The sequence below is a fragment of the Hydra vulgaris genome, chromosome 01 (genome assembly GCF_038396675.1).
Source record: "Hydra vulgaris chromosome 01, alternate assembly HydraT2T_AEP".
Classification (NCBI taxonomy): Eukaryota; Metazoa; Cnidaria; class Hydrozoa; order Anthoathecata; family Hydridae; genus Hydra; species Hydra vulgaris.
The window spans coordinates 33,328,894-33,354,559 of NC_088920.1; the positions used below are offsets into that span (position 1 = coordinate 33,328,894).

The following is a 25,666-nucleotide window of genomic DNA, read 5'->3' on the forward strand; positions in this document are numbered from 1 at the left end:
ATTAAATTCTTATTTATTTTTTAGCAATCAGAGTATAAAGTTAGAAGGCAAAAAACTTTTTTTATTTTTTTACATTGCATGTAGTATTGTTTTCTTAAGATTATTTAATGATTTAGGTAAAAAAAAAACAAATAGCAACACTAGAAAATCTTGTTGCCAAAATAGTCGGCGACTCACCAAGTAAGATTTTTTTTAAAAGTTTGTGATTTAAGATAATTATTAAATAATCATATTATTATTTAAGATTTTATTCCTTTCTTTTAGCTAAATCTGATTCATTAGATAAAGTTTGATGCATGCTCTCATAGGAGAATATATCGACTGATTCGTTAGATTATGTTTGAAGTGTGCTCTTTGTGGATTCGAAGTGTGCTCTTCGTAAGTTGCAGATCTATGACTTTGTACTTATTACTTATTGGATATAAGGAGGATATTTTAATAAAAGTTTTTATTACAAATTCAAAATGTTTATGTCAAGAATTAATATACTGACTAATAAAACCATGTAATTTAATACGTATTAAATATTTCCTCGACGATGAGCATTTTTCTTTACACGAATCCAAGCACTTCGTATTATAAAGCATAATTATTGCTTAAATAATACATGCCAAAATCAACGTAAAAAGCACGAATATTGGACAGTTCATGGGGACCGAAAAATCACCTAAATATTACGTGCCAAAAGCAACGTGAAAAACACGTCCATAAATTACGTGTCACCTAAATGTCACGTGCCAAAATAACGTTTTTGTCACGTCGCTGTGTCTAATGGGTGTTCTGCTATAACTAATATCTCAGGGTTGGGAGTGCCGAACTTAATTAAGTTTTTTATTCTTTGTAAAACCGGTATCAATCGGTAATAAGAACTTTCACATCAAGTGGCGTTGTTTTTCTATAGATTGGTTTTTATTTGCTATTTTCTAAAGCATTGTAGGAAATGTGCAAATATTTTGACATTAGTGATTTTAATATTACTGGCACACGTTGCGCTATTATATAGCACATCTTTATGTAATCAGAATTTATATAATAAATTGAGAAATGCCCATAGCAGTTTCTTTATTGATAAATCTGCGTACCAGAGTAATACAATCTTAGTGTGTAGTAAAATTTTAAATGGCATTTGAGCAAATGCAATGAAACTATGACATTCTAGCAAATTAAACTAGACATTCGAGCAAATGCTACTACCGTTTCAAAACTCAGTAAAATTAGTTTAAGCTTATTCATTACAAAGTTCTTTTTCTATAAATAAAAGCATTTTTTAGACCTTAGTTTAAACTTTTTTGGTTAATATTTATTATCAAAAAAGCTAAACGCTAAAGATTTCTTTATGGTATTTAGTTTGTTCTGTATTTCCGGCGTTTAGTTTTTTTTAATAATAACCGATATGCTTTCTACGGCAATCTTACGTTTGATTTATTAAGTGAACACAACATCAACGGTGTTTTATCGTACTTTTTTTTTAAAAATTTAATATCTATTTTAAAGGGTGTTTGATATAGCTTAAGAAAAGTTCGATAAAGCTTAAGAAAATCATTCAAGCATAAATTAAAAGAATTAAAAAATTATTTACTGAGTATCACTTGTTTTAGTTGCAAACTTTATATAGCTCAAAAAAGTGAGTTTGATCTGACTAGTACTTCTTTTACTGCTGGGGATAGATATGATCAAATACAACCATTTCTTTCACTTAGTTATTTGCTTTTACACAAGGCATCTATCCAAATGTTTTGATACTTACTCAACTAACACTTACTCAAATATAACATTGTCTTTTGTTTCCCGAAGACTTTTATGGCTGTATGTGTTTCATAAAGTAACTGGACTTTTGGATCTAATTGCAAAATTATACAAGAATTTTGTTACATGAATCAAGAACAATATTTATTTGGTATTCTAAACTGCCTTATTTTTCTAAAACCACCCCCTACAATATTTACCGGTAAGGTCTGATAGGTGAAGAGCTATCTGAAAATCTAGAAAAATTTTTGCAAAATAAAAGTAGTTCACATGTTTAGACAATCAAATTGATAATTACCCAGGTCACCATACGGGCATTTGTTTCTAAAAATTGCATTCTAAATGTCTTTTAAATCATTTTTAAATGTCTTCAAAACGTTATTTTTGTTACAGTACTTAGAAGTCGTTTAAAAGACGTTTAAAAGACATTTTTAGAACATTAATTTTTTAGAACGTAACTTTTAAAGGCAAATGTTGGGCAATGGTTCCCTGATCCCATAACATAGTTTTGATATGGATACATTCTTTGTTACATGTAGAACAATAATAAGCTTAGGAGTTTTCATCAGTTTTATTTTTATATTAGTTATTTTTATTTCTAAAAAAAAGCGCAAGTATGTCATCATAGACAATTACTGCTACTATGATGAATTATAGGCAACTACTGCTTTCATGATGGCATAGGGGAGGTTGGGGCTGGTTAGCATCAAGGGTAACTTGACAATTTCAATTGACCTAAGAATCTTTTCTCAGAAATGCCAGAAAATACGCGTAATCATCCTAATTAACCCAGTTGTGCTACACAGCAGCAGTGTAGAATATTTTGCATGCGCATAAGAGATATTGCGTTTTATGTGTTTTTTGAACCAAAAACTTTTTAGTGAAGTAAAAATTGCTTTTTACTAACAAGTATATTGTTTTTATGAAAAAAAAGGTTTTCTCTACTCGTCAATATTGCAACTGACCTAACTCATCAGTATGCCATCAAAGGAAGAAGTCATCATTTTCATTTAAACAAGCCATGTTTGCCTTGTTCAAAAGATAAAATTAAAATAAGTATTTCACTAAATGCACAAAACTTGGAAATGAAATGCATGAAAATTTCATTTCTGTACAGTTAATAATAAAATATTAAATCTTAAATATTTAAATGGATAAAAAGTACAACAGCACATCGCAAAATCAAAAATTTTTGTTGATATAAAAGCATAAGTTGTACATAAGGGACGTATTTTTACTAAAACTAATATAAAGTCAGTATAGACATGTTGGTCTAATCACTTGCTCGCGATAACCAATATTTATGAAAATATGACCGGTATCCCATTATAGGCGCTATGCCATCATAGGCGCCTTTCCTATATGTAAATGGTTGCTAGAAATGGGTGCCACGAGTACCCCTGAATTTAATATCTATTAAGTAAATGTAATATATATACTTCTTTGGTTTTACTGGCATCACTTCACTTCTCAAAATAAATAAACTTTATATTTGTAAATGGCTACTAAAAACAAGCGTCACGGGCACCTCTGAATTTTCTAGTGCCTAATAATAAATACGCGGAATAAAAATCTAAATACTTTAAAGTACAAAAGCTATTGGACTTTTAAATAGTAATACAATACACTACAATAGTTATTGCAATTGTTTTTCATAAAAGCAATACAATTGTTATTGTAATTGTTTTTCATCCCAGCAGTACAATACAAAAGTTATCATAATTGTTTTACATCACAACAATAAAACACAATATTTACAGAATTTCAATGCATTGTTAGAACAAAAACAATACAATAACTATTTTAACTGTTTTTCATCACAGCAACACAAAAACAATAAATGTTTTAATTACCTCTCTGGTATTACAATACAATGTTATTGTACTTTAATGTGTCATTGTATTTAATTTTTACAATCACAATTACAACTGTTCGAACCCTTTAAGTTTACTTTAACTTTCTTCCAAACAAGGTTAGTTATGTTTTAAGTAAGACAAAAAAATAAATATAAATATAGGTATCATGTTTTCTTTAATTGAAACCACGATTCAAAATGAACAATTAAAGAATAAATGTGGTGCTGTTCAGCAATTCGTCTGTATTAAGATAAAAGTTGAGTTTGTTTTGAAATGTTTCAATTTTTATACTGATTTGTATTCACATAAAAAAACAACAAATAAAACATATCAGTGAGTCATACACTGTTACGGAAAAAGGTATTCATGTTAAAGAAAAAAGGTGTAGACGTGTAATACTATATGAACACCTTTTAGGTGTTGCCGGAAAAAGGTGTTGATGCAAAAAAGGTGTTCATGATACATGAACACCTAATAGGTGTTGCGGTTAAAAGGTGTTCATGCAAACAAAGTTGTTTATGTTACATTTATACCCTAATGTTTAAATAACGCGTTTGTGACGCCAATTGTTTAAATATTCAACAGTAAACATGACATTTTTTTTCCGTTTACTCATGATTGACATGTTTTTCATAAGATTTTTAAAAACCTTAGGTTTTTTGAAAGGAATGTTCCAAGAGCACACATATATGTTTTAAGAAAGAACTTTTTAATATAAATTTTTTATTACATACTTATTAAGACTATAAATATACAAGTAAATGTTATGCTATAACAAATATCATAAGCTAAAATAAATTTTAACTATTTTAAATACACTTATAATACAGATTTTTATTGCTTTGTATTTGTAACTTTAAAAATTTATACGATTTCTAATAACTTGTTAGGGCTGTTATGACTTCATCAGTTTTTTTACAATTAAACACATCGCCTTGCTGAATAACGAACTTGAAATAAGTTGTTAAAAAAAATAAGTATCCACTTTTCACGCATGACGAACGATTCTCTAAAAATAAACAAACATTTTTAAATATTATTTAATTTCATCAAAAAAAAAAAAAGGTACAATATTAAGTTACCTCTATTTATATTTTTTACAAACATTAATAACACTATCGTTCAAGTAGGAGGAAAAATTGTCTATTAATATTTTTGTATTAATAGACAGTTCACAACTGTCTATTAATAGTTTGTTTATTAATACTTGGTTTCATTACTTTATCAAACCAACCAGGTTTGGTTCTTTTAAATCGAGAATTTTTTCGAAGAAGTTTTAACCATGCGTCTTTAAAAAAAATTAGTAATTTAAAAACTGTGTATAGTGGCGAAATTTCTCCTAAATCATATCCACAAAACATCGCAGAATAGAATTATTTTTTCAGGGTACTTCATTTCACGTGTCATAACAATTTTTTAAGTCCAGGGTTATCACGCAAAATGGTTTCTTCGTTGTTCCAAATGCTATTAAGTGGAAATCCTTCAAGTTCATGTTTGATGTTTTCAAAATGAAGTTTTAATTCTTCTTTGTTTATTTGGAAAAATTACACGTTTTTTTTTAATGTTTGATGTAATTTTATGGGTTAATTGTGAACGCTTCATACCAGATACCAATCATCACCAGATATATTGTTTGAAAAAATTGTACTGTTTGTTTTTGGAATTTTAAATAAACAGTAACTAACATTTTTCACATCAAGTTTATCATGAAAATCCCCCAACATATAACCATTATTCTTGTAGAAAATAAATGCTCCTTCATCATAAGTGAGTATGGTTGGTGCATCAAACTACTATTTATACTGTGAATTCATTTTGTTATGGATACTACTTCTTAGTATATTAAACCTTTTTGAAGTTTAACGATAAGGGTTTCCTTTATGATACACTCTTTTAAAAGAATGGTATTAAAAAAAGTATTGAATTTACGATTTCCAATATTATATTTGCTATATTTACGAGCCATTTTACTTAAAAAAAAAAGTAAATATAAATAACGCAAACAAACTCTGCTATTTGTACTTGTGAAAATAAATGTGCAGTTTATTAACTTACTTCCAATTTGATAAACTACAATTTATAGTTGACAGTCACATATTACATTAGTTTATTATTATACACAAATTAACTTATCTTTTGAGTTAATAGAAATATGAAGTTTCATAAATTTGCAAAAACAGCAACAACAACAACAACAAAACAATTGATAATATATAATCTTTATTATTATAAAATAAGTTATTTAAATAATATCGTTTTTAAAAACTCGGTCTCGGTAGAATAAATCATGATTCATTATACTCATTATACATACTAATTGTACTCATCAATAATAGTTGTACTATTATTAAAGAATATAAGTAATTCTATTATTTATGTGGTCAATGTTACCCAAAAGTTTAAAATCTTTGACCACCTTGTATAAAAACAAAGAAGGCTGTTACTTGATCTCAAACAAAATTGTACATTTTATTTGAAAATTTTTATTGTAAATTGATGGAAAACTGTGTTGTTGGCTCAAATTTTGATTTTCAACCAGACAACATTTTTTTTTTCTTATTTTTTGGTTATATTTTACCTTGATGTAGTTTTTATTATTTTGCTTTTATATATCGGACAAAACGAGTGCAACCAAATAATGCTAATTTAGTTTCTTTTTATAAAAGTGCTGCATTTTTTCAATTTAGAGAAATAACTATGTAACTGTTTAGAGACAAAGTTCTTTAAGTTTTATTCATCACAAAGTTCATTATTTGTACACGAAAATTAATAAATTAATCAAAACTATTAAAAAAAGTTGACTTCCTTCTGGACAAAACAAGTGCAACTCGACAAAATATTGACCAAGCTGTATTTCGCTATCAATATTTCGTGGCAAATCCTTTGTTGTCGATCACAGCCTTGCATCTTCGACGCACAGATTCGATCAGGTGATCAATGAAACTTTGTGGAATCGCTGCCCAGGCGTTTTGAATTTGTTCAAACAGTTGATCCTTATTACAAACACCTTCACGATTAATTCTGCGGTTGACGATCTCCCACAGGTTCTCGATAGGGTTGAGATCCGGAGATTGAGGCGGCCAATCCATCACCGATAGGTAGTTGTCTTGAAACCACTGCTTGACTACTTTTGCAGTGTGTTTCGGATTGTTGTCTTGCTGAAAAACCCATTTTAATGGCATATTCCATTCAGCATCAGGTAACATAACATCTTTCAGGATATTTTTATACATGAAACGGTCCATTATTCCATCGTTTCGATGTATTGGACCTAGACCGTTAGCAGAAAAACACCCCCAGACCATTACATTGTCTCCACCATGCTTCACGGTCTTATGGCAGTAACGTAAATCGAGGTGTTTTCCGGCCGATCGACGTAGACGGCAAATGCCATCGCTCCCAATGATGTTGAACTTCGATTCATCACTGAACAGGACAGTTAGCCATTTCTGCACATTCCAGTCAATATGAGATGTAGCAAACAGGAGTCTTTTCTTCTGGTTTTTTAGTGAAAACAGCGGTTTCTTTGCAGGGCGTCGAGAAAATAATCCAGCTTCAACAGCACGTCATCTGATTGTTCGGTCCGATACAGGCAGCTCTAATTGCTTTTATATCTCGACTGATGATATCCAGGGATCCTTCTTGACGGATCTGACGATCATAGAATCCTCTCTAGAAGTGGTGGAACGCGGTCTTCCACCTTTGTTATCTGCTGCCAACTTCCCCGTAGAACGATACTTGGAACAAAGTCCATTTTTTCACGCGATATTTATCACAAATACTTTTTTGTGACATTCCACTTACGTAATAATTTTCTTTCTTAGTTCCAATCCAAGACTGTCGGGAGCCATTATTGCACTTGAACTCATAAAAATAATAAAAATAAATAATCACGCTTCTCAAGGCTTACCGTGTTACATTTACCTTGTGATGATACAATAATGCTCTGTGGAACACAACGTCTTGGTTAGATGTGGACTTTATTGATGTAATGAAACACTTGCTGTATTTCACTTCTTGTATTGATGTTCTTCGATAAAACACTTTGATAAAACTCACTTCGATAAACTGTCTTGATAATACCGACTGATTCACTTCCATATACTGACTGAATTACATGTCGATTTACATGTCTCTTATATAGTAAAATGAACCTGTGTGAACCTGTTCTGGAAGATTCTAGATGCTTGTTTTTTATGCTTCTGGAAGCTTCTGGATTCGTTTGGATGCTTCTAAATGTTTCTGGATATTTCTGGATGCTTCCAGATGCTTCTTCTGGAAACTTTTGGAAGTTTCTGCATGCTTCTGGAAACTTCTTAAAAACTTCTGGACACTTTCTTTAATTATTAAAAAACTTCCGTGATGTTGACACGGACTAGACTTAAAAAAATGAAACAAACCAAAAAAGTTGCACTTGTTTTGTCGGCTGCAAAATGGCACTTGTCAACAAAATTCTGCCAGTGTGCTGTCACCTGTCAGCTGATTGCTCATGTCATGGCATGCTATGACTCCAGACTCATGAACTGTTTGCTGTGGTAGTATAGTTCGTTTCGTTTTTAAGACATTTAAAATTAGGAACACATTTTAGCATTGTACTATGTTGGTTGCAAATGTTTTGTCCAATACTGTTTATATATATATATATATATATATATATATATATATATATATATATATATATATATATATATATAATATATATATATATATATATATATATATATATATATATATATATATATATATATATATATATATATATATATATTTATACATATATATGAGCAAAAAAATAAAAACTACATCTAGGTAAAATATAACCAAAAAATAAGAAAAAAATGATGCTCGGGCAAAAATCAAAACTTTGTTGCAAATGCTCTTCAACATACATTGAAGATATATATTGAATTTTATATCTTATATAAGATATATATTTGTATCTTATATAAGATATAATTTATAGATATGAGTTTGCAACAAGTTTCACCTTACAACTTATGCAAAAAGAATTATATTTACAAATTAAACAAAATTATCACAATTTTACTTATCCACTCCTACATATACATAGTAGTACTGCAAACTATAAGTTTGTAAAATTTTGCAGTACTTGTAATGATGGAAGTATAGGCAAATTTTCAAAAAACATCACAAAAATCAATTTATTATGTAAACTCTTCAACCTTTTGCACGTGATCATTTGTAATTTAATACGCACGTTATTATGCACGTCTTTATATGTAATTTAATATTTTTTTATTTTAGATTATAAAAAAATATGATTCCACATAACTACTGTTTCATTTTCTTATATATTTATATATTTTATATCTTATATATTTTCTTATATATTTGATGATGATGATGACGATGATGATGATGATGATGATGATGATGATGATGATGATGATGATGATGATGATGATGATGATGATGATGATGATGATGATGATGATGATGATGATGATGATGATGATGATGATGATGATGATGATGATGATGATGATGATGATGATGATGATGATGATGATGATGATGAGGATGATGATAATGATAATGATGATGGTAGTATAGGCAAATTTAAAAAAAAATGAAAATTGATATAAGAAAAATGCTCTCTTATAAAATGATAAAAAATCCCGCGTGAAACCACGCAACAAAAAAACCGACAAATGAAACCCGCGAGTCAAATAAAACCCGCGTAAAAAATATATAAGATTATGTAAGAAAAATTTAATAACAATAAATATTTAATAAATTTTACTTATTTTTATATTATAAAATAAAGAAGTTAATATCAGAAGCTTAAAACAAAAATTTGAAAATTTTAACAATAACTGAAAACTTATTATATTAGAAGAAACATCGAATATTTTTAACTTAATATGCGTCGCAAAACGTGGTGCAGCTCAGACAACACTGCATTGAACGCAAATCTCCTTCTCCAAGGCTTTAACATCGTCCCGCTTGCACGTAAAAGAAACAAGTTTCTATAACTATTACATAAATAACAACGTTAAAAATATTTATAACGATTTGTTTGAAAAAGGAGCGATCCTTTTAATAAATAAACCTACAAGGGTAACAACAAAATCAGCTTCACTAATAGACAATATTATTAAAACCGCTACCTCAAATAAATTGCTCAAAAAAGGAATTATTAAAAATGGTTCATCTGATAATTTTCACATTTTTTTCTCTATTAATCGAACTAGTGTATTATAATACAGTAATATATTAGCTCTACGAAATTACTATAATACAGTAATATATTACCTCTAAAACTAATATAATACAGTAATATATTATCTCTATTATAATACAGTATTCAGGGGCGGATCTAGGATTTTTATTAACTGTAGCAAAATTGCCATAAATATTTTTTGGTCTAAAAAAAAAAAAAAGGTCCTCGCTTTTCACATTTGCCGACAGTACAAAAAGTCCAAGTTTGCCGACTGTACTATATGATCGACATATGCCGATATGCTGGTTTAAAAAAGCTAAATTTGCAGACATAATGAAATAAAATTCATTGATAGAGGGTGAGGGGAGGGAATCACACACCGTTTGACACACCATTTACGGCAGCCTTGGATGTACAGTGGCTTGTAGTGATACATGAGGTCTCCTACCACTGCTTTCTTCTTTCGTCCGTTTAGAGCGGAAGAACGTTACCTGATTTACGCGACGTTAAAACTATCTAGTCAAACTGAATACTTTTTAACGAAATGATAGTTTACTTGTTTTTTGTGACTTTTAATCATGACTAAAACCCTAAACGAACCCTTATCCTCAGTCGATGTATTTAAATTTAGTTCTTGGTATTCCTATTGCCAGTCAATGAATTTATGCCAAATAATACACAAAACGTTATCATATAAATTTATCTATATATCTAAATTAACAAAATATTTGTGGTTGTTAAAATGATTTGGTCTGCAAAAAAATTGGAGGTTGATATTTGAAAATGAAAATGACAAATTTAATCTAAATTTGTTTAAAATTCAATTTTTTTATTTAATCAAAATTTGTTTTAAAACACACTTTATTTAATGGCTTACCTTATAAAATATCTGAAAATTAAAATAGACACTTCAACGATTTATATAAATTTATAAAAACAGTTTATAAATATTTTCATATTTTTAATAATATACTTCATTACTTCATTGCAACAAACTTTTTGTCAAATAATGAAAAAAAGAAACAGGTTTCAAATCAAATAAAAAATAGTAAATAAACATTTCAATAAAAATATATTGCTTTAAATAAATAAGGAATGCTTTTAAAATCCCAAAATAGCAAACTCCAGGCATATTACAATTAACAACGATACAATCAACAAATGTAAAAATGTCAACCTAACATGACAAACTTAATATGGTTGTTCTTTGTTTAAAACAACATAGTTCTTTGTTTGATTTGGGTGTAGAAAGTTTTCAGTTTTTTATAAACGAATATAGGAAAGTATATTGTGACGATAACACTCGATTAGTAAGCGACCGGGGTTGATATTTTACTGGGGCCGGGCCGGGTTTGATAAAACATAGCCTAGGCCGGGGCCGGGTTTGTGACCGGGGCTGCATTACTATTGATATTCCTTATAAATATATTATTGTTATTTAAAATTCATGATATATTTTATATAAAGGTATATATTTCATCTCATCGTCATCATCATCACCATCATCATCATCATCATCATCATCATCATCATCATCATCATCATCAGTATGTGGTTCTGTGTTCGCTATTGTAACGCTGTCATCGGCACACAGGATTTTAGAATTTACCCGCATCGCTTTCGATTTAAAAATTTTTTTTTTTTTCATTTTTATCAGAAAGATATAAATTTTTAAGATATGTTAGTTACGAAAAAAATTTTTGAGAAAAAAACCTTAAAGGTAAGACCCATAACGAAAAAGGCGTTGCATTACCGAAAAATCTAAAAAAGAGGATTTAGGCATGGGGATCATCAAAAAATGATTCGGATATGTCTTTTTTATTCATTCCCTTTAAATCAAGCTATAAACGAAAAAAATCCACTTACCTAAACTTTGAGGTTTTTCATATCATCATGGCGATTTTAAGTTTCTGAGTTCAAGTAAACTTTCTATAATATATTAATGTGCAATCTCCTACTTTGATTTTGAAAAAAAACGTTACATAAAATTTTTTTTAAAACTTTTTTAAAGTTATTTTTCTTGATGGATGTAATGTATATCATGTCGAATGTCCAAAAAACATTTACTTTGCTTTTGACATTATTTTTTTTGCGGGGAATTAGGGTTTTAAACAGTAGTTGTTGCAATACCGAAACTATCCAGGTTGCATTACCGAACTCACTTATTTTTTGATAATGGACGAATAGAAAAGGTTCGTTATTTCTAATTTAATGTTTAGGTTTAATTCCTTTTTTTTTCTTTAATCAAACTCCTTTTATCAAATCTAAACTCCATCGTAAAAAAGCAGGAATGCTCCGCGGAATGGGTTTTTTTGGGTAAAAGAAATTGACTAATGGAAAAATGAAAACAGAAGAAATTAAAATATTTTTTTACATTTTACAATTGTATATACTTTTTTTTCAAAAAATAAATTTCAAATAAATAAAAATAGTTTATTACACTAGTATCTATCCCAAACCAATACGTTTTTTTGAAAATCCTTCTGTAAGCGTTTTTCCAAAATAAATAAATTTAGCAATTTCAAGTTTACAATAAATGTAAATAAGTTTACAATGATCATTTCGTATTCTTACATACATACATGCATCTTAATACTAGTTTTAAATAAGAAAAATAAAGTTTAAGGCATTATACTTTCTTACTTTTATTATTTGAGTTTGAATTCAATCAAGAGCGCGTTGAGGGTGAGAATCAAGGTAGTAAGCCCCACCCCCACCCCACCCCACGCACACCTCTTGGGGATAAGCTATATATTTTTCAAAGGCGAGTAATAAGATATTTGTTTATAACCTCAATATAATATTGTGCAAAACTTAGTAACTAGACTATGTCCTATTGTGTAAAGGTTATTGATTTATCTTAACTATAACAAAGTCTAAATTTCAATTAGCTTTTTAATTATTTTTTAGCTCTCAGACCCTCCCTTGCTGCAAGGGCTGAACCAGCGTTTTTTTTGTTGGAGAGATAACTTCCATACATGTAACTCCAAACATTTATTTGTTTATACTTACGTCAATTAAAGATGCTTTGCAAAAAATTGCGATGATTAAATTACTATGTAATAAAATTGCGATGGTCAAATTACTAAAAGACATTACTTTTTAAAATGGAAAACTAACATACTCAATTCATGTGAGAAAAAGTTCAACAATAAGAGATTTATTTTTCGAAAAGGAAAATACCAAGAAATGAATATCATGTTTTATAAAGTGAATTGGGATGAAATATTTGATAAAATAAATACAAACCAATGTTATGAGTACTTTTTAAAAGTTTATGAAAAAGCTTGCAAACAATATATTCCTCACCACTTTAAACCCACTAGTTCTATCCAAAATCAATGCATCAACATAAAAATCAAGAATCTAATTAGAAAAAAACGTAATCTATGGTGCAGAGTGCGTGCTACAAACTTCAAAAATACAAACCTAAATAATGAATACAAACTAGTTAATAAAATGACTAAAAAGCAAATTAAAAAATCTACTCTTGATCATGAAATAAACTTAGCAAAAGATGTAAAATATAACCCAAAACTCTTCTATACATATGCACAAAAAAATCAAACACATACAAAACTACTAGCACTTAAAACTAGTGACAATAAAATAATAACTGATAAAAAAAGTCATTGCTAATCTACTAAATTGTAGTTTCCAATCAGTATTTGCCAAAGAAAATCAAGATCTACCACATTTCATCAATAAAACAATGCAATGAAGATATTGTACATAATTATTTATTAGAACTTAATGAAAACAAGTCACTTGGTTGTGATAGCATCAGTGCCTATGTGCTAAAGCATTGTGCAGAAAGATTATCCAAACCTTTGTCATTAATACTCAAGAAATTGATTCATTCAGGAGAGATGCCAGAATTATGGAAATCTGCAAACATTGCATCACTTTTTAAAAAAGGAGACAAGGAAGATCCGCTCAACTACAGACCTATCTCTTTAATATCGATACAATGTAAGATAATAGAGAAAATAATTAGAAAAAAGCTGATAATTTATATAACAGAAAACAAGCTGTTAAAGCCTCAACAACATGGATTTGTACAAAATAAAGGATGCCTAACAAACCTTTTAGAAACTTTCGATATTATTACAACTGAAATTGAAGATGATTATCCAGTTGATATATTATTCCTAGATTTTGCAAAGGCGTTCGATAAGGTGCCCCACCATCGACTTATATATAAAAATTTCTAACTATGGAATAAAAGGCAATATTTTAAATTGGATTGATTTTTTTAAAAAAAACAGAAAACAAAGAGTGGTAATGAGTGAAGCTGTATCAGATTGGTGAGAGATTTATAGCGGTGTGCCACAGGGTTCTGTATTGGGTCCTCTTCTCTTTCTGTTACATATCAATGATTTTCCCCAATGTATCTTTTCAATTACAAAACTATACGGTGATGATACAAAAATCATATCTGTTATAAAAGAACATAATGATCTAATTAATATGCAAAATGACATTGATTTGTTAACTCAATGGTCAAATGTATGGTTATTGGATTTTAACATAGGCAAATGCGGTGTTATGCACATTGGAAGAAAAAATATTAACTATAATTACACTATGAAACACGACAATCAAAGTTTTATTTTAAAAATGACAACAAAATAATTAGACTTAGGTGTAACAGTTTCATCCAATATGAAATGGAATTATCAGGTTCAAGCAGCTACAAGTAAAGCACAAAGAATCTTATGTTTAATAAGAAAAAGCTTTACTTATCTTAACACTAAATTGGTAAGGCAATTATGCACATCGCTAGTTAGACCACACCTGGAATTCGCAGTTCAAGTGTGGAGTCCAGGTAATAAAAACGATATCACTGACCTAGAAAAATTCAAAGACGAGCAACAAAGGTAGCACCTGAACTAAAACATCTAAGTTATACTGAAAAATTGGCAAAGTTGTGTCTCACAACTCTGGAAACAAGACGTACAAGAGATGATCTTATTGAGTTTTTCAAAATAACAACTGGTATTGATAAGGTATTGTGGTATAAAGAGCTTTATAAAACTTCTTCCCAAAGTCTAAGAGGTCATTCAATGAAATTTGAAAGAGAATTAGACAATTTTTATTCGAACAGAGTGATACCTCATTGGAATGCTTTACCTGAAAAAGTGGTTTCTGCAATGACAGTAAATTCTAAAGGTAGACTAGATAAACATTTGTTAACGGCTGTTAAAGTATAAATTTTAAATTTTATGCGACAATAGTCGTTACAGCACCTTTTATTACTATTAGAGCCCGATAAAAAAAAATGCCTCCAAAAAACGCCCCTCCCCTGACCTCAAATGTGAAGGTAACAAATTACCAAAATATTTTTTTTATATTGTTAACTAAAAACATATTCATCAATCAATTTTAAGTTATATGCAATAATCTCTTAGCGTTTAAAAATTATGTCCATAAAAAGTTTGAATCCCCCTCAATTTGAGAGGGTTACAATATTTATCTCGCTATAATTTTTGAACGCTAAAAGATTATTTCATGAAACTTCAAATTATTTGTTAAATTTGAAATTAGTTTAGAATTGTATAAAAAATATTTTGCAAACTAATTGCCCTCACATATGGGGTAGGGAGACTAAATTTATTTGGGTATAATATTTATTTTTATTCTAGTATTTGCAAAGCATCGTTATTTAATGTAAGTATAACCATAAAAATGTTTGGAGTTTACTCCATGTCTAAAAGTTTTCTCAAACATAAAAAAAAGGCAAGATCAGCCTCTGCCTTTGTTAGTGAATGATAAATTCCGCCCCGAATTAAAATCAAGAAACTGAAAAATATTATCTTTTTAAAAAATAATCATTTTCAGCATTTGCATTTTATTTTTATTTGAAAATTCAGAAACACAATTACTATAATGACTAATAGAATAGCATAATACTAATTTTAGTATTATCTAAATCATTAATAATAATAAAGCTCGATTTGCAACTTAGGCAAGTAAGGTTTCCATTGTAAAATAATTATTCGACGCTGGCTATCAGCCCTCTTTAAAAGGTTTTGCAGGAATGGAGATAACGCTTTAGGATCAAAGGTGCTTACGGATCAAGGGTGCAAGTGCTTCCCTATATCTCTTTAATATTTGTTGAATATAAGGAAATCGGCAAAATGCAAAGTACACACTAGTGAAATGCGAACTTTTGTGCAAACCAAAATACTATCTTTTAAGGACCATGATTATATTATTAATTTAAATACAAATAAATATGAATATATTAGTAATGTATATGTTATTAAATGTAAATGCATTTACTGACTATTAGAGAGAGCATGGAGGTAAATGTAAATACATCAACTGAGGGTTTTGGTTGGCGCAGCATAGTCATGTTTATAGTCATGATTATTGTCTAAAAACGGCTAAGCTATTTCAACATGAAATACCTATAGAATAATGGTCCGCAGTCCAATTTCGCATTTTACCTAGTATTTAAATTGAAGCACTTTTTGTAGTTGATGCATCAACTGAAAAAAATAAATTATATTTTACATTCATTTTTACCAACTTAAGGAAAATATGTTGCAATTAATATTAAGAGCCCAAATTTAATTCCTCAAAATGTTTCAGTATTTATTTGTTTGATTATTTTATTATTCTCCTAAATGTTTCAGTGTTTCATTTTTTTTTCCTATAATATACTGTAAGCTATATTTCTATGATCTATCGATGTCGGAATATTTTATCAGAAATTTAAATACCAAGTTTTATTTCAATTATAAAAACGAAATTAAATAATTTATAGGGATTGAACGAAGTTTTATTAATAATAATGTATTTCCAAAATTAAAATAAATTGAATACAACATTTTCTGCAAACATCGGGAACGTTAACGTAACCATTTCTGCCACTAAATCCTATCGGCTAAGTCAGTTAAGCTTTTTCAATCTTCTTCATGCGGTTTTGATATTGAAAATATAAATAAAATATAAAAAATTAATGTGTATATATATATATATATATATATATATATATATATATAATATATATATATATATATATATATATATATATATATATATACAGTAAACATAACTCGAATCTCCAAGGGACCTAAAAATTAGTTGAAGTTAGCCAATGTTCGAGATATCAGGAGCATAATATAAATATAAATACACACACGCCTAATATTTACACACACAAAATTACAAAAAAATATAACCTATTAAAGTAACCAGGATAAACCGAATTTGAGCTGCAAGATTATAATTTTCACAAACGCCATGCTTACGTCACCTAAATATCTGATTGTTTTTCTGAAATTTTGTAGTTATAGCATTTTATAATTATAGCAAATTATGAGTATTATGTTTAAAAAATATGTGACTGTTTTGCAAATAAAATAATCATAATAACTAAATGATTACAAGATAAAAAAGATTTTATTTCTAACCTATAAACTTTTTAAACAATCTCAAAATCTAAAAAATGCTAATTTTATTTCTAACCTATAAACTTTTTAAACAATCTCAAAATCTAAAAAATGCTAGAAAAAGATGACTCAAGAAAATATTCGAAAAAAAAAAAAAAATCAAACTGAAAACTGCTAACAAATGTTAAATGATGGAAGAAAATAATCTCAAAATAAAAAATAAAAGCAATTCGAGAAAATAATCTTTAAGATTATATCATAGCTTTTAACACCGAAGGATGAAAAGGGAAGGGGGCCTTTAAAGTGGGGCCCACTCTTTAATTTCTAAAAAAAAAGTCTTTGAAAAAAAAACAATGTTTTTTTGGGGGGAGGGGGGGGCATGGCCCTAACCCTCCCTCCCAAAACCTTTTTTTTGAGGACCTTTATTTTTTAGAAATTAAGAAGTAGGCCCCAACTTTGAAGCCACTTTGAAGACCGTGTTGAGGGTCCTGTATATTTTAGGACTTGAAATAATACTTAAATTTACTAAAAAAAAATAATTCAAGATCTTAAAAAATAAAACTAAGAAATACTAACCAAAAATAGTTCAAGATAATATTCTTAAAATAAAATTATGAAATATTAACACAAAAAAGAATCTAGGATGATAATTTCAAAATAAAAATTTGCTAACATAAATAATTCAAGAGATTCTCAAAATTAAACTAAAAAATACTAACAAAAAAAGAATCTAGGATGATAATCTTAAAATAAAAACTTGCCAACAAAAATAATTTAAGAGATTCTCAAAATAAAACTAAAAAATACTAACAAAAAAAAGAAACTAAGAAAGTTATCTTAAAACAATACTGATAATACTAACAAAAATAATTCAAAAAATGAATCGTAAATCTAAACTAAAAAGTGCTAACAAATATGACACAAGAAAACATTATTCAAGATAACTTTAGTTGTGAAAGCGATAATAAAGGATAAAATCACCAATATGGGATGGAGGTTACTTTTAGAAAAGAGATTTCTTTGACTTTTTTTTTTGCTGGGAAATTACTCTGCTTCTTTCATATCGCACTTTTGCTACCAACTGAGCTGAGGTATAGGTTTCAATTATTTTATTTGTTCCTTGGTTATTTCTTAAGGTTTCCATAACCATCTCTTCTGAAATAATTGATTTACCTGAAATTTCAGATGCAAATAAAAAATTTATTAAATCTGTTTCACCATATGAAAAAGAAATTTTTTGCTTATTTGAACAAGATTCTGTACTATTAAGGAGTTTTTTTCTTTCCATATGATGGAGCTTGTCATAAATCTGTTTAGTTGACCGAAGTTTTAAAATGTTGCTGGATTTTACATTCTCTCGTATAACTTTTTGAGAAATAGTTGATAAATCAAAATTACCAAATAATAATGAAAGCTCTTTTTTTTCATCTTCATCCCATGGCCTACTCTTAGTTGGAGGAATAACTTCAAGATTTTCTTCATCAAAATCACTATCACTTTCAGAAATGTAATTTAGATGTTTCCTAGATGTTCTTAGGTTATATTCTTTCTCGCCTTTGCTTTTAATATCACCTTGATTAGCATCATCTGGAGACAAATATTTAGAACATGTTGGAGATGAGCCAAACAAAAGTTTTGTGACTTGTTCTGAAGTTTTTTTTGTCATTTAAATAATACCACCTCTGCCCTGTTTCCTTTTTATGTTTCATTAAAGTTGCAAGATCTGATTTCATTTCCGGATGGTTATCATAAATAAATGTCAGAAGACTTTTACGAATTAATGTTGCACATGTATTCCTTTCACGATCTTTATCAGGCAAACATTTAAAAAAAAAAGAGTTTAACTGTTTAGAAATGTCTCCAGAACTTAACTCACAGCCAGACCAAGTAATAAAAAAATTATCAGCTTTATTACCAGGCACAGCTTTTCTTAAAATATTAAGATAACAGTCACATAAATACTTTAAATCTGCATTAATAATTAATTGACATGGGCCATAATTTCGCCCAGTTTTATGTTTTTTCACCATCACAATATAGCTGCCAGTGGGAGAATAACTTCCTCTGATATATTCATCAGTTTTAAAATTTGCAATAGCCCCAGATCTAGAAATGTTATTAGTTATTAATAAAAAACATATGGAGTCTCGTACATTTGTAAAAGTTGTGCGATTACTAATATATTCCTCTGGTTTGTCAATAAATGTTTTGTGAATTTGCTTTGTTTTTTCAATTATTTGATTGTTGAAAGAACTGTTTTGCACTTGAAAAAACACATCCTTTGGAATAACATCTTCCGTATCTTTGATCATAATAGCGTACTCTCGATCAGCCTCTTCAGGCTTAAGAGCACTTCGCCATTTTGAAATTTCTTTTTGGCACAAACAAATTAGTTCAGCTGAAATAAATGAGTCAATTGGTAAAACATTTGCTAACATAGGAGTTAGCTTAGAACGCAAAATAAAATCCATAAAATGTGTTAACGACAACAAGTATGACCGTTTTGTTCCTGACTCATAACCTTTATTTTTTGCATGTTCAAACCAAACTTCTTGAAATTTTTTTAAATCAAAAAAAAGGTGATATGAAGCTTGTTGAGGATCTGGACATAACATTTCCATCATTCTCCTAATCTGGTTCATTTCATTTATTGCTGCCTTTCCTTCTTTTAAACCACCGGAAGGACTTTTTAAATACAAGCAGAACATTTCAAGAAAGTCCGTAAAGTTGGGCTTTGGGGCAAAATTATTAGCATCAGTTGATGGGAATTCTAAAATGTTTCCCTTATTGACTGAAGTAACATTTACAGACACAAATTGCTCTTTGCTTTCATAACTAGGTAATTTTTTCGTCAAAACAGGAAGTTTAATTGCTAAACTTTCTTCACATAAAATTTTATTTTTTAAACATTCATGATACTTTTTAGGGTTATTTTTAAGGAAATGAGGCGACCTATATAAGTGGTCGTGAATCCGATTTGTTTTTATTTTGCATAGAGGACATTCATAAGATTGATAACTTCTTGATGTATCAATTTTATCAGACCTTTCCTTTCGTAAGCCATGAATTCCTCTTGCTTTTCTTGCTTTATCTTTTAAGATGCCATGTTTTTTTGAGCGTAAATGCCTCGGTAGATCAATTATCATCTCATTACATCCAGGCTCAGTGCATTTTACCTTTTTTCTGCAACTTTCTTGCAAGTTTTTGGAAAATTCTTTGTCTTTTTTATTCTTTTTCTGTTGTAAAAAAAACTATGATATATATATATATATTATTATTATATAAATATAGATTTCTGAGGAGTCTTTATTGAAGAGACAATGTGTAAAAAAATTGAAATTAATAAGTGATTTCTAATAATTTATATATATATATATATATATATATATATATATATATATATATATATATATATATATATATATATATATATATATATACACATATATATATATATATACATATATATAAATATATATGTATATATAAAAATAAATATAAATATATATAATATAAATATATATATACAAACACATAACTCACACTTGCTGAACATCCACGTGGTTCATCAATGATTATAGTTGGCTCTGTATCGAAATCCTCAGAACTTATAGATGACTTCGATTTGTCAATATCTTCAAGAAATTTCTGGGGAAAAAAAAAAATATATATTATAAATATTTATATATATATATATAAATAAATATACATATATATATATATATATATATATATATATATACCTATATGTATATATATATACATACATGTATACATAAATATATATATATATAATATATGTATATATATACATATATGTATATATATACATATATATACATATATATATATATATAAATATATATATATATATATAAATGTATATACATATAAATGTATATATATATATATAAATGTATATATATATATAAATGTATATATATATATATATATATATATATATATATATTTAAATATATATATATATATAAATATATATATATATATATATATATATATATATATATGTATGTATTAAAACATACAAACACACAACTCACGCTTGCTGAACATACAAGTGGTTCATCAATGACTATAGTTGTCTCTGTATCTAAATCTTCAGATAATATAGATGAGTTCGATTTGTCAATATCTTAAAGATATTTCTAGATAAAATATATATATATAATAAATAATTATATATATATATATTTTTTAAATATATAAATATATATATATATAAATATATATATGTATATATATATGTATATATATATATAAATATATGTATTATATATATATATATATATATATATATATATATATATATATATATATATATATATATATATATATATATATATATATATATATATATATATGTATTAATACATACAAACACACAACTCACACTTGCTGAACATCCAAGTGGTTCATCAATGGTTATAGTCGGCTCTGTATCTAAATCCTTAGAACTTATAGATGAATTTGATTTGCCAATATCATTAAGAGATTTCTGAAAAAAAAAATTAATAAATTTAATAAAAATAATATAAATATAATATATATATATATATATATATATATATATATATATATATATATATATATATATATATATATATATATATATATATCACAAACATATAACTCACACTTGTTGAATATCTGAGTGGTTTATCAATGACTATAATTGGCTCTGAATCTAAATCCTCAGGACTTATAGATGAATTCGATTTATCAATATCTTCAAGGGATATCTGGAAAAAAAAACAAAAACTGTATATATATATATATATATATATATATATATATATATATATATATATATATATCTATATATATATACAAACACACAACTAACACTTGCTGAATATCCAATTGGTCCATCATTGATTATAGTCGGCTCTGTTTTTAAATCCTTAGAAATTATAGGTGAAATCGACTTGCCGATATCTTTAAGGGATTTCTGGAAATTATATATATAATAAACATTTATTTTTCAAATTTAAAGAACACACATTTTATAATTTATTATTTAATATCTATTTAATATCTATAACTATTTTATTGAATTGCTTTAATAAATTTGACTTTAAAATTCTCACATTTAATAATTGATTTTCTGAACAAATTGATACTGAAAAATCTACATCTAAAAGATAAAAAAAAGATAAAAATGTTATTTTTATTACATTAAAGCTAAATATTTCAATTCTTTTACATTTTTTTTAATTTTAAAAATATTGCTGTACAGCTCTTGGAATTAGGGTCAGTATTAGGCAATGCAAACCTAACTGCTAAACTTAGCGTTTGAGGTTGTCAAATATTTCCGAACATTTTAGCTTTCTACTTTTTATGATGGAACTTGAGAATAAATGTTTTTGCTGACCTGATGCTGACCTAAAACATATCATGGTACATATGCAATTTTTTGCTAACTTAAGTTTTTTCTATTTTTAAGGATTGGGTGTTTTATAATAATAAAAAATAACTTATTTCTTTACCTTGTTGCTATAAACATTAAATAAAATATACTGATTGAATACCAGTCTTACAGTCTTGCCAGTTCCACAAGTTGATTCTGGTGAGCTACAGAAACGCTTTTTATCTCTAAAAAAATAAATTAATAATCGTGTAGTAATAACTAATAATGGTAAACTAGTTTAAATAAAAATAAAATTAAAAAAAAAACGTAAAAGTTTGTATTACCTTTCAGAAATGTAAGTACTGAGAGCTACTTCAGCCTAAATCAAGAATAGGCAAATATATCATTACAAATAGTTATCATATTAATAAAAGTTATAAAAAAAAATCACTTATTTATATAATTATATAAATAAGTAATATTTAATTAAATAAATATGTAATATTTAATTATATAAATAAGTAATATTTAATTATATAAATAGGTGATATTTAATTATATAAATAAGTAATATTTAATAATTTAAGTAATTTACTAGAATAAAAAATTGAAAAACAAAAGCTTTTTAGATTACCTTTATTCTTGACACATTACTAGCTTTAGCAAACAAAAATACAATAGATTCAGGCACTAAAACTTTAAATACATAGTCGCTATCCTAAAAAGATCATTACTTAAAAGACAAAAATAATACTGGAAAGTTGAATATTATCCAAATGTATAGATAATTTTAAGATGACTTTGTTTAGAAATAAATACATGATTAATATTATAGATTATGATTACCTTCAAACTATTAAAAGCTAAAACAAAAGCATTAAAAAGATCATGTGATTGATCTTCTGTCAATAGGCTGAGGAGATCTCTGTTACAAAGATTTTCTAAATAAATAAATGGAAATGCAAAAACATGTTAAATAATTAAGTAAAAAACAAAAAAGTAAATAAAACAAATAGAATAATAGAGTGTAAATTCCTATATTTTTATAAAATACAAACTTTTATCTTCTCCACCAGCAATAAACCAGTTATGTCTGTAACTGTATAACTGAACATAAAATACAAAAATATTATTTAAGGATTTAGCATTTAGTAAGTTAGTAAGTTGTTATCAACTTTGACTAAAAGTCAATTTTAAATACTTGAAGTCAAAACTATTTGACTTCAAGTATTGAAAATTGAATACTCAAAATTAAATATTGCAAAAGAATTTATTTACATTAAAATATTACACGTCATTTTGTTTCCAAACTGATGTTTAAACAACTCACAATAAATAAGCAAATGCTGAAATATATTTTTAAGAACACAGTATTTAAAGAATTCTAGGGATTTTTAAATTTGTTCAAAACAAACTTCCTTCATAATTAAATGCTGGCAAAGGTGGGATTTGAATCTGCAATCCTGCTGCAAAGGGCAATCTGATCACAATAATAGCAGCACACTATACAACTGAGCTATCCGGACTCAATAGTATAATATTATATAAAAATTTATTTGTCAATTGTAAATTTAAGTAAGATACTTACTTGACCAGAATAAATAGATTTTAGCAACTGAGAAGATGCTATTTCAATCATACTTTTCTTTGTAAACAGATTCAATCCTATAAATATTTAATTATATCCTTATTCTATTACAAACAGTTATAAAAAAAATATTACCACAAAAAAAGGTAGACTGTATTGGGGATCTTTCTATCACATCTAGACTTGAAATTTAAAAAGAATTTCATGCAACTTATTAGATTGTATTGCAACCTCACACCTGTGAATTTATCGAACTCAAAAATTCTGATCCAAAAAGAAAAAATCTATTATTAAGTCATCATTTAGTAAAATCTTTACTTTTTGGCTTTATTTTGACTGTCAATTTTATGAATTCTAGCTTAAGTCTTGTTAGGACATATTTATTGAACAAAATTTTTATTTCTTATATATTTACACATCAAAGTGTATCAAAAACTATAAACAAATATGAATAAAAATATTATACCTGTTGTAACAAATGTATCCAAGTCTTCAATATCACTTGAAAGGATTATTAGACAAGTTCGAATTTTTATTTTGTTTTAAAAAGAAAACAGAAAAAGTGAAAAACAACAACTTTATACTTAAACATTGACTACAAATAACGCATCCATCATCAACAGAAAATTTGTTGCACAAAGTACATGGCATTTTAGAAGTTAATCTGTCTGAAAAAAAATTATTAGACTGTTATTCTTTTGTAAATTAGTATATATTATATAGTGTGTACATATATATATATATATATATGTGTATATATATATATATATATATATATATATATATATATATATATATATATATATATATATATATATATATATATATATATATATATATATATATAATGTTACATTACAATGTTACATCAAATGAAAATAATATATTTAAACAGTTATATTCAAAAAATAGTGAGTTGCATCAACATTACACAAGACAAGCTAGTTATTTTCATAAAAGCAGCCAATATAATAGAGCAGGGCAGAAGTCTTTGTTCGTGTTGGTTTGAAATTATACCAGAAAATAGCTTGTGAATTTATTCAGCTGAACTATAAAAAATTCAAAACAAAACTGCTTCAAACACAAAAGAATAATGAACTTATATAGTTAAAATTTATTTTGTAAAAGCGAACATTTATTTTGTAAAAGTTACTAAACTAGCATTAAGTTGCTAAATAAATAAATAAATAAATAAATAAATAAACATATATATATATATATATATATATATATATATATATATATATATATATATATATATATATATATATATATATTTTAATAATATTTTTAATGGCGATTGAACAAACTTAATACCGGCTTACGATCAAATAAATATCTCAAAAACAAAAAACTTATAAGGCTTTAACGTGCGTTCCCGGAGTGGCAATAACGAACAACAAGTTGCAATAACGAACAAAATTGTTACAAAAACGAACATAGGCCGCGTCAGGTTGCATTAGCGAACAAAAATGTTCGGTAATGCAAATTTTGCGTTGCTATACCGAATATCCATATGATCAT

The 25,666-nt window shown here is 27.1% G+C and overlaps 2 protein-coding genes across 2 annotated transcripts in view; one reads left to right on the plus strand and one right to left on the minus strand.

Annotated features, from left to right (window-relative positions):
• Positions 1–19,216, plus strand: part of LOC100200765 (UDP-glucose:glycoprotein glucosyltransferase 1) — a 118,439-nt gene extending 99,223 nt beyond the window's left edge. The window contains exon 49 of the mRNA XM_065787951.1: positions 19,203–19,216. The gene's annotated coding sequence lies outside the window, so the exon portion shown is untranslated. The remainder of the gene's footprint in view (positions 1–19,202) is intronic.
• Positions 19,217–20,705: 1,489 nt separating this feature from the next.
• LOC136074867 (uncharacterized) lies at positions 20,706–24,639 on the minus strand. The gene is made up of 10 exons (XM_065787097.1): positions 24,609–24,639; positions 24,143–24,219; positions 23,613–23,661; positions 23,401–23,495; positions 23,189–23,272; positions 22,899–22,933; positions 22,295–22,799; positions 21,842–21,946; positions 21,598–21,702; positions 20,706–20,834 (listed from the first exon to the last, which is right to left on the minus strand). Exons 2-7 carry the CDS (start codon positions 24,191–24,193, stop codon positions 22,682–22,684), a joined length of 432 nt encoding a protein of 143 aa, XP_065643169.1. The 5' UTR covers positions 24,194–24,219; positions 24,609–24,639; the 3' UTR covers positions 20,706–20,834; positions 21,598–21,702; positions 21,842–21,946; positions 22,295–22,681.
• Between the last annotated feature and the right edge of the window lie 1,027 nt (positions 24,640–25,666).

Coding starts and splice junctions, on each gene's coding strand:
- LOC136074867 (XM_065787097.1), bottom strand. CDS start 24,193: ATGATTGAAATAGCATCTTCTCAGTTGCTAAAATCTATTTATTCTGGT. Junction 23,273..23,400: donor TAGCTTTTAATAGTTTGAAG/GTAATCATAATC, acceptor TGATCTTTTTAG/GATAGCGACTATGTATTTAA. Junction 22,934..23,188: donor GTAATGTGTCAAGAATAAAG/GTAATCTAAAAA, acceptor TTCTTGATTTAG/GCTGAAGTAGCTCTCAGTAC.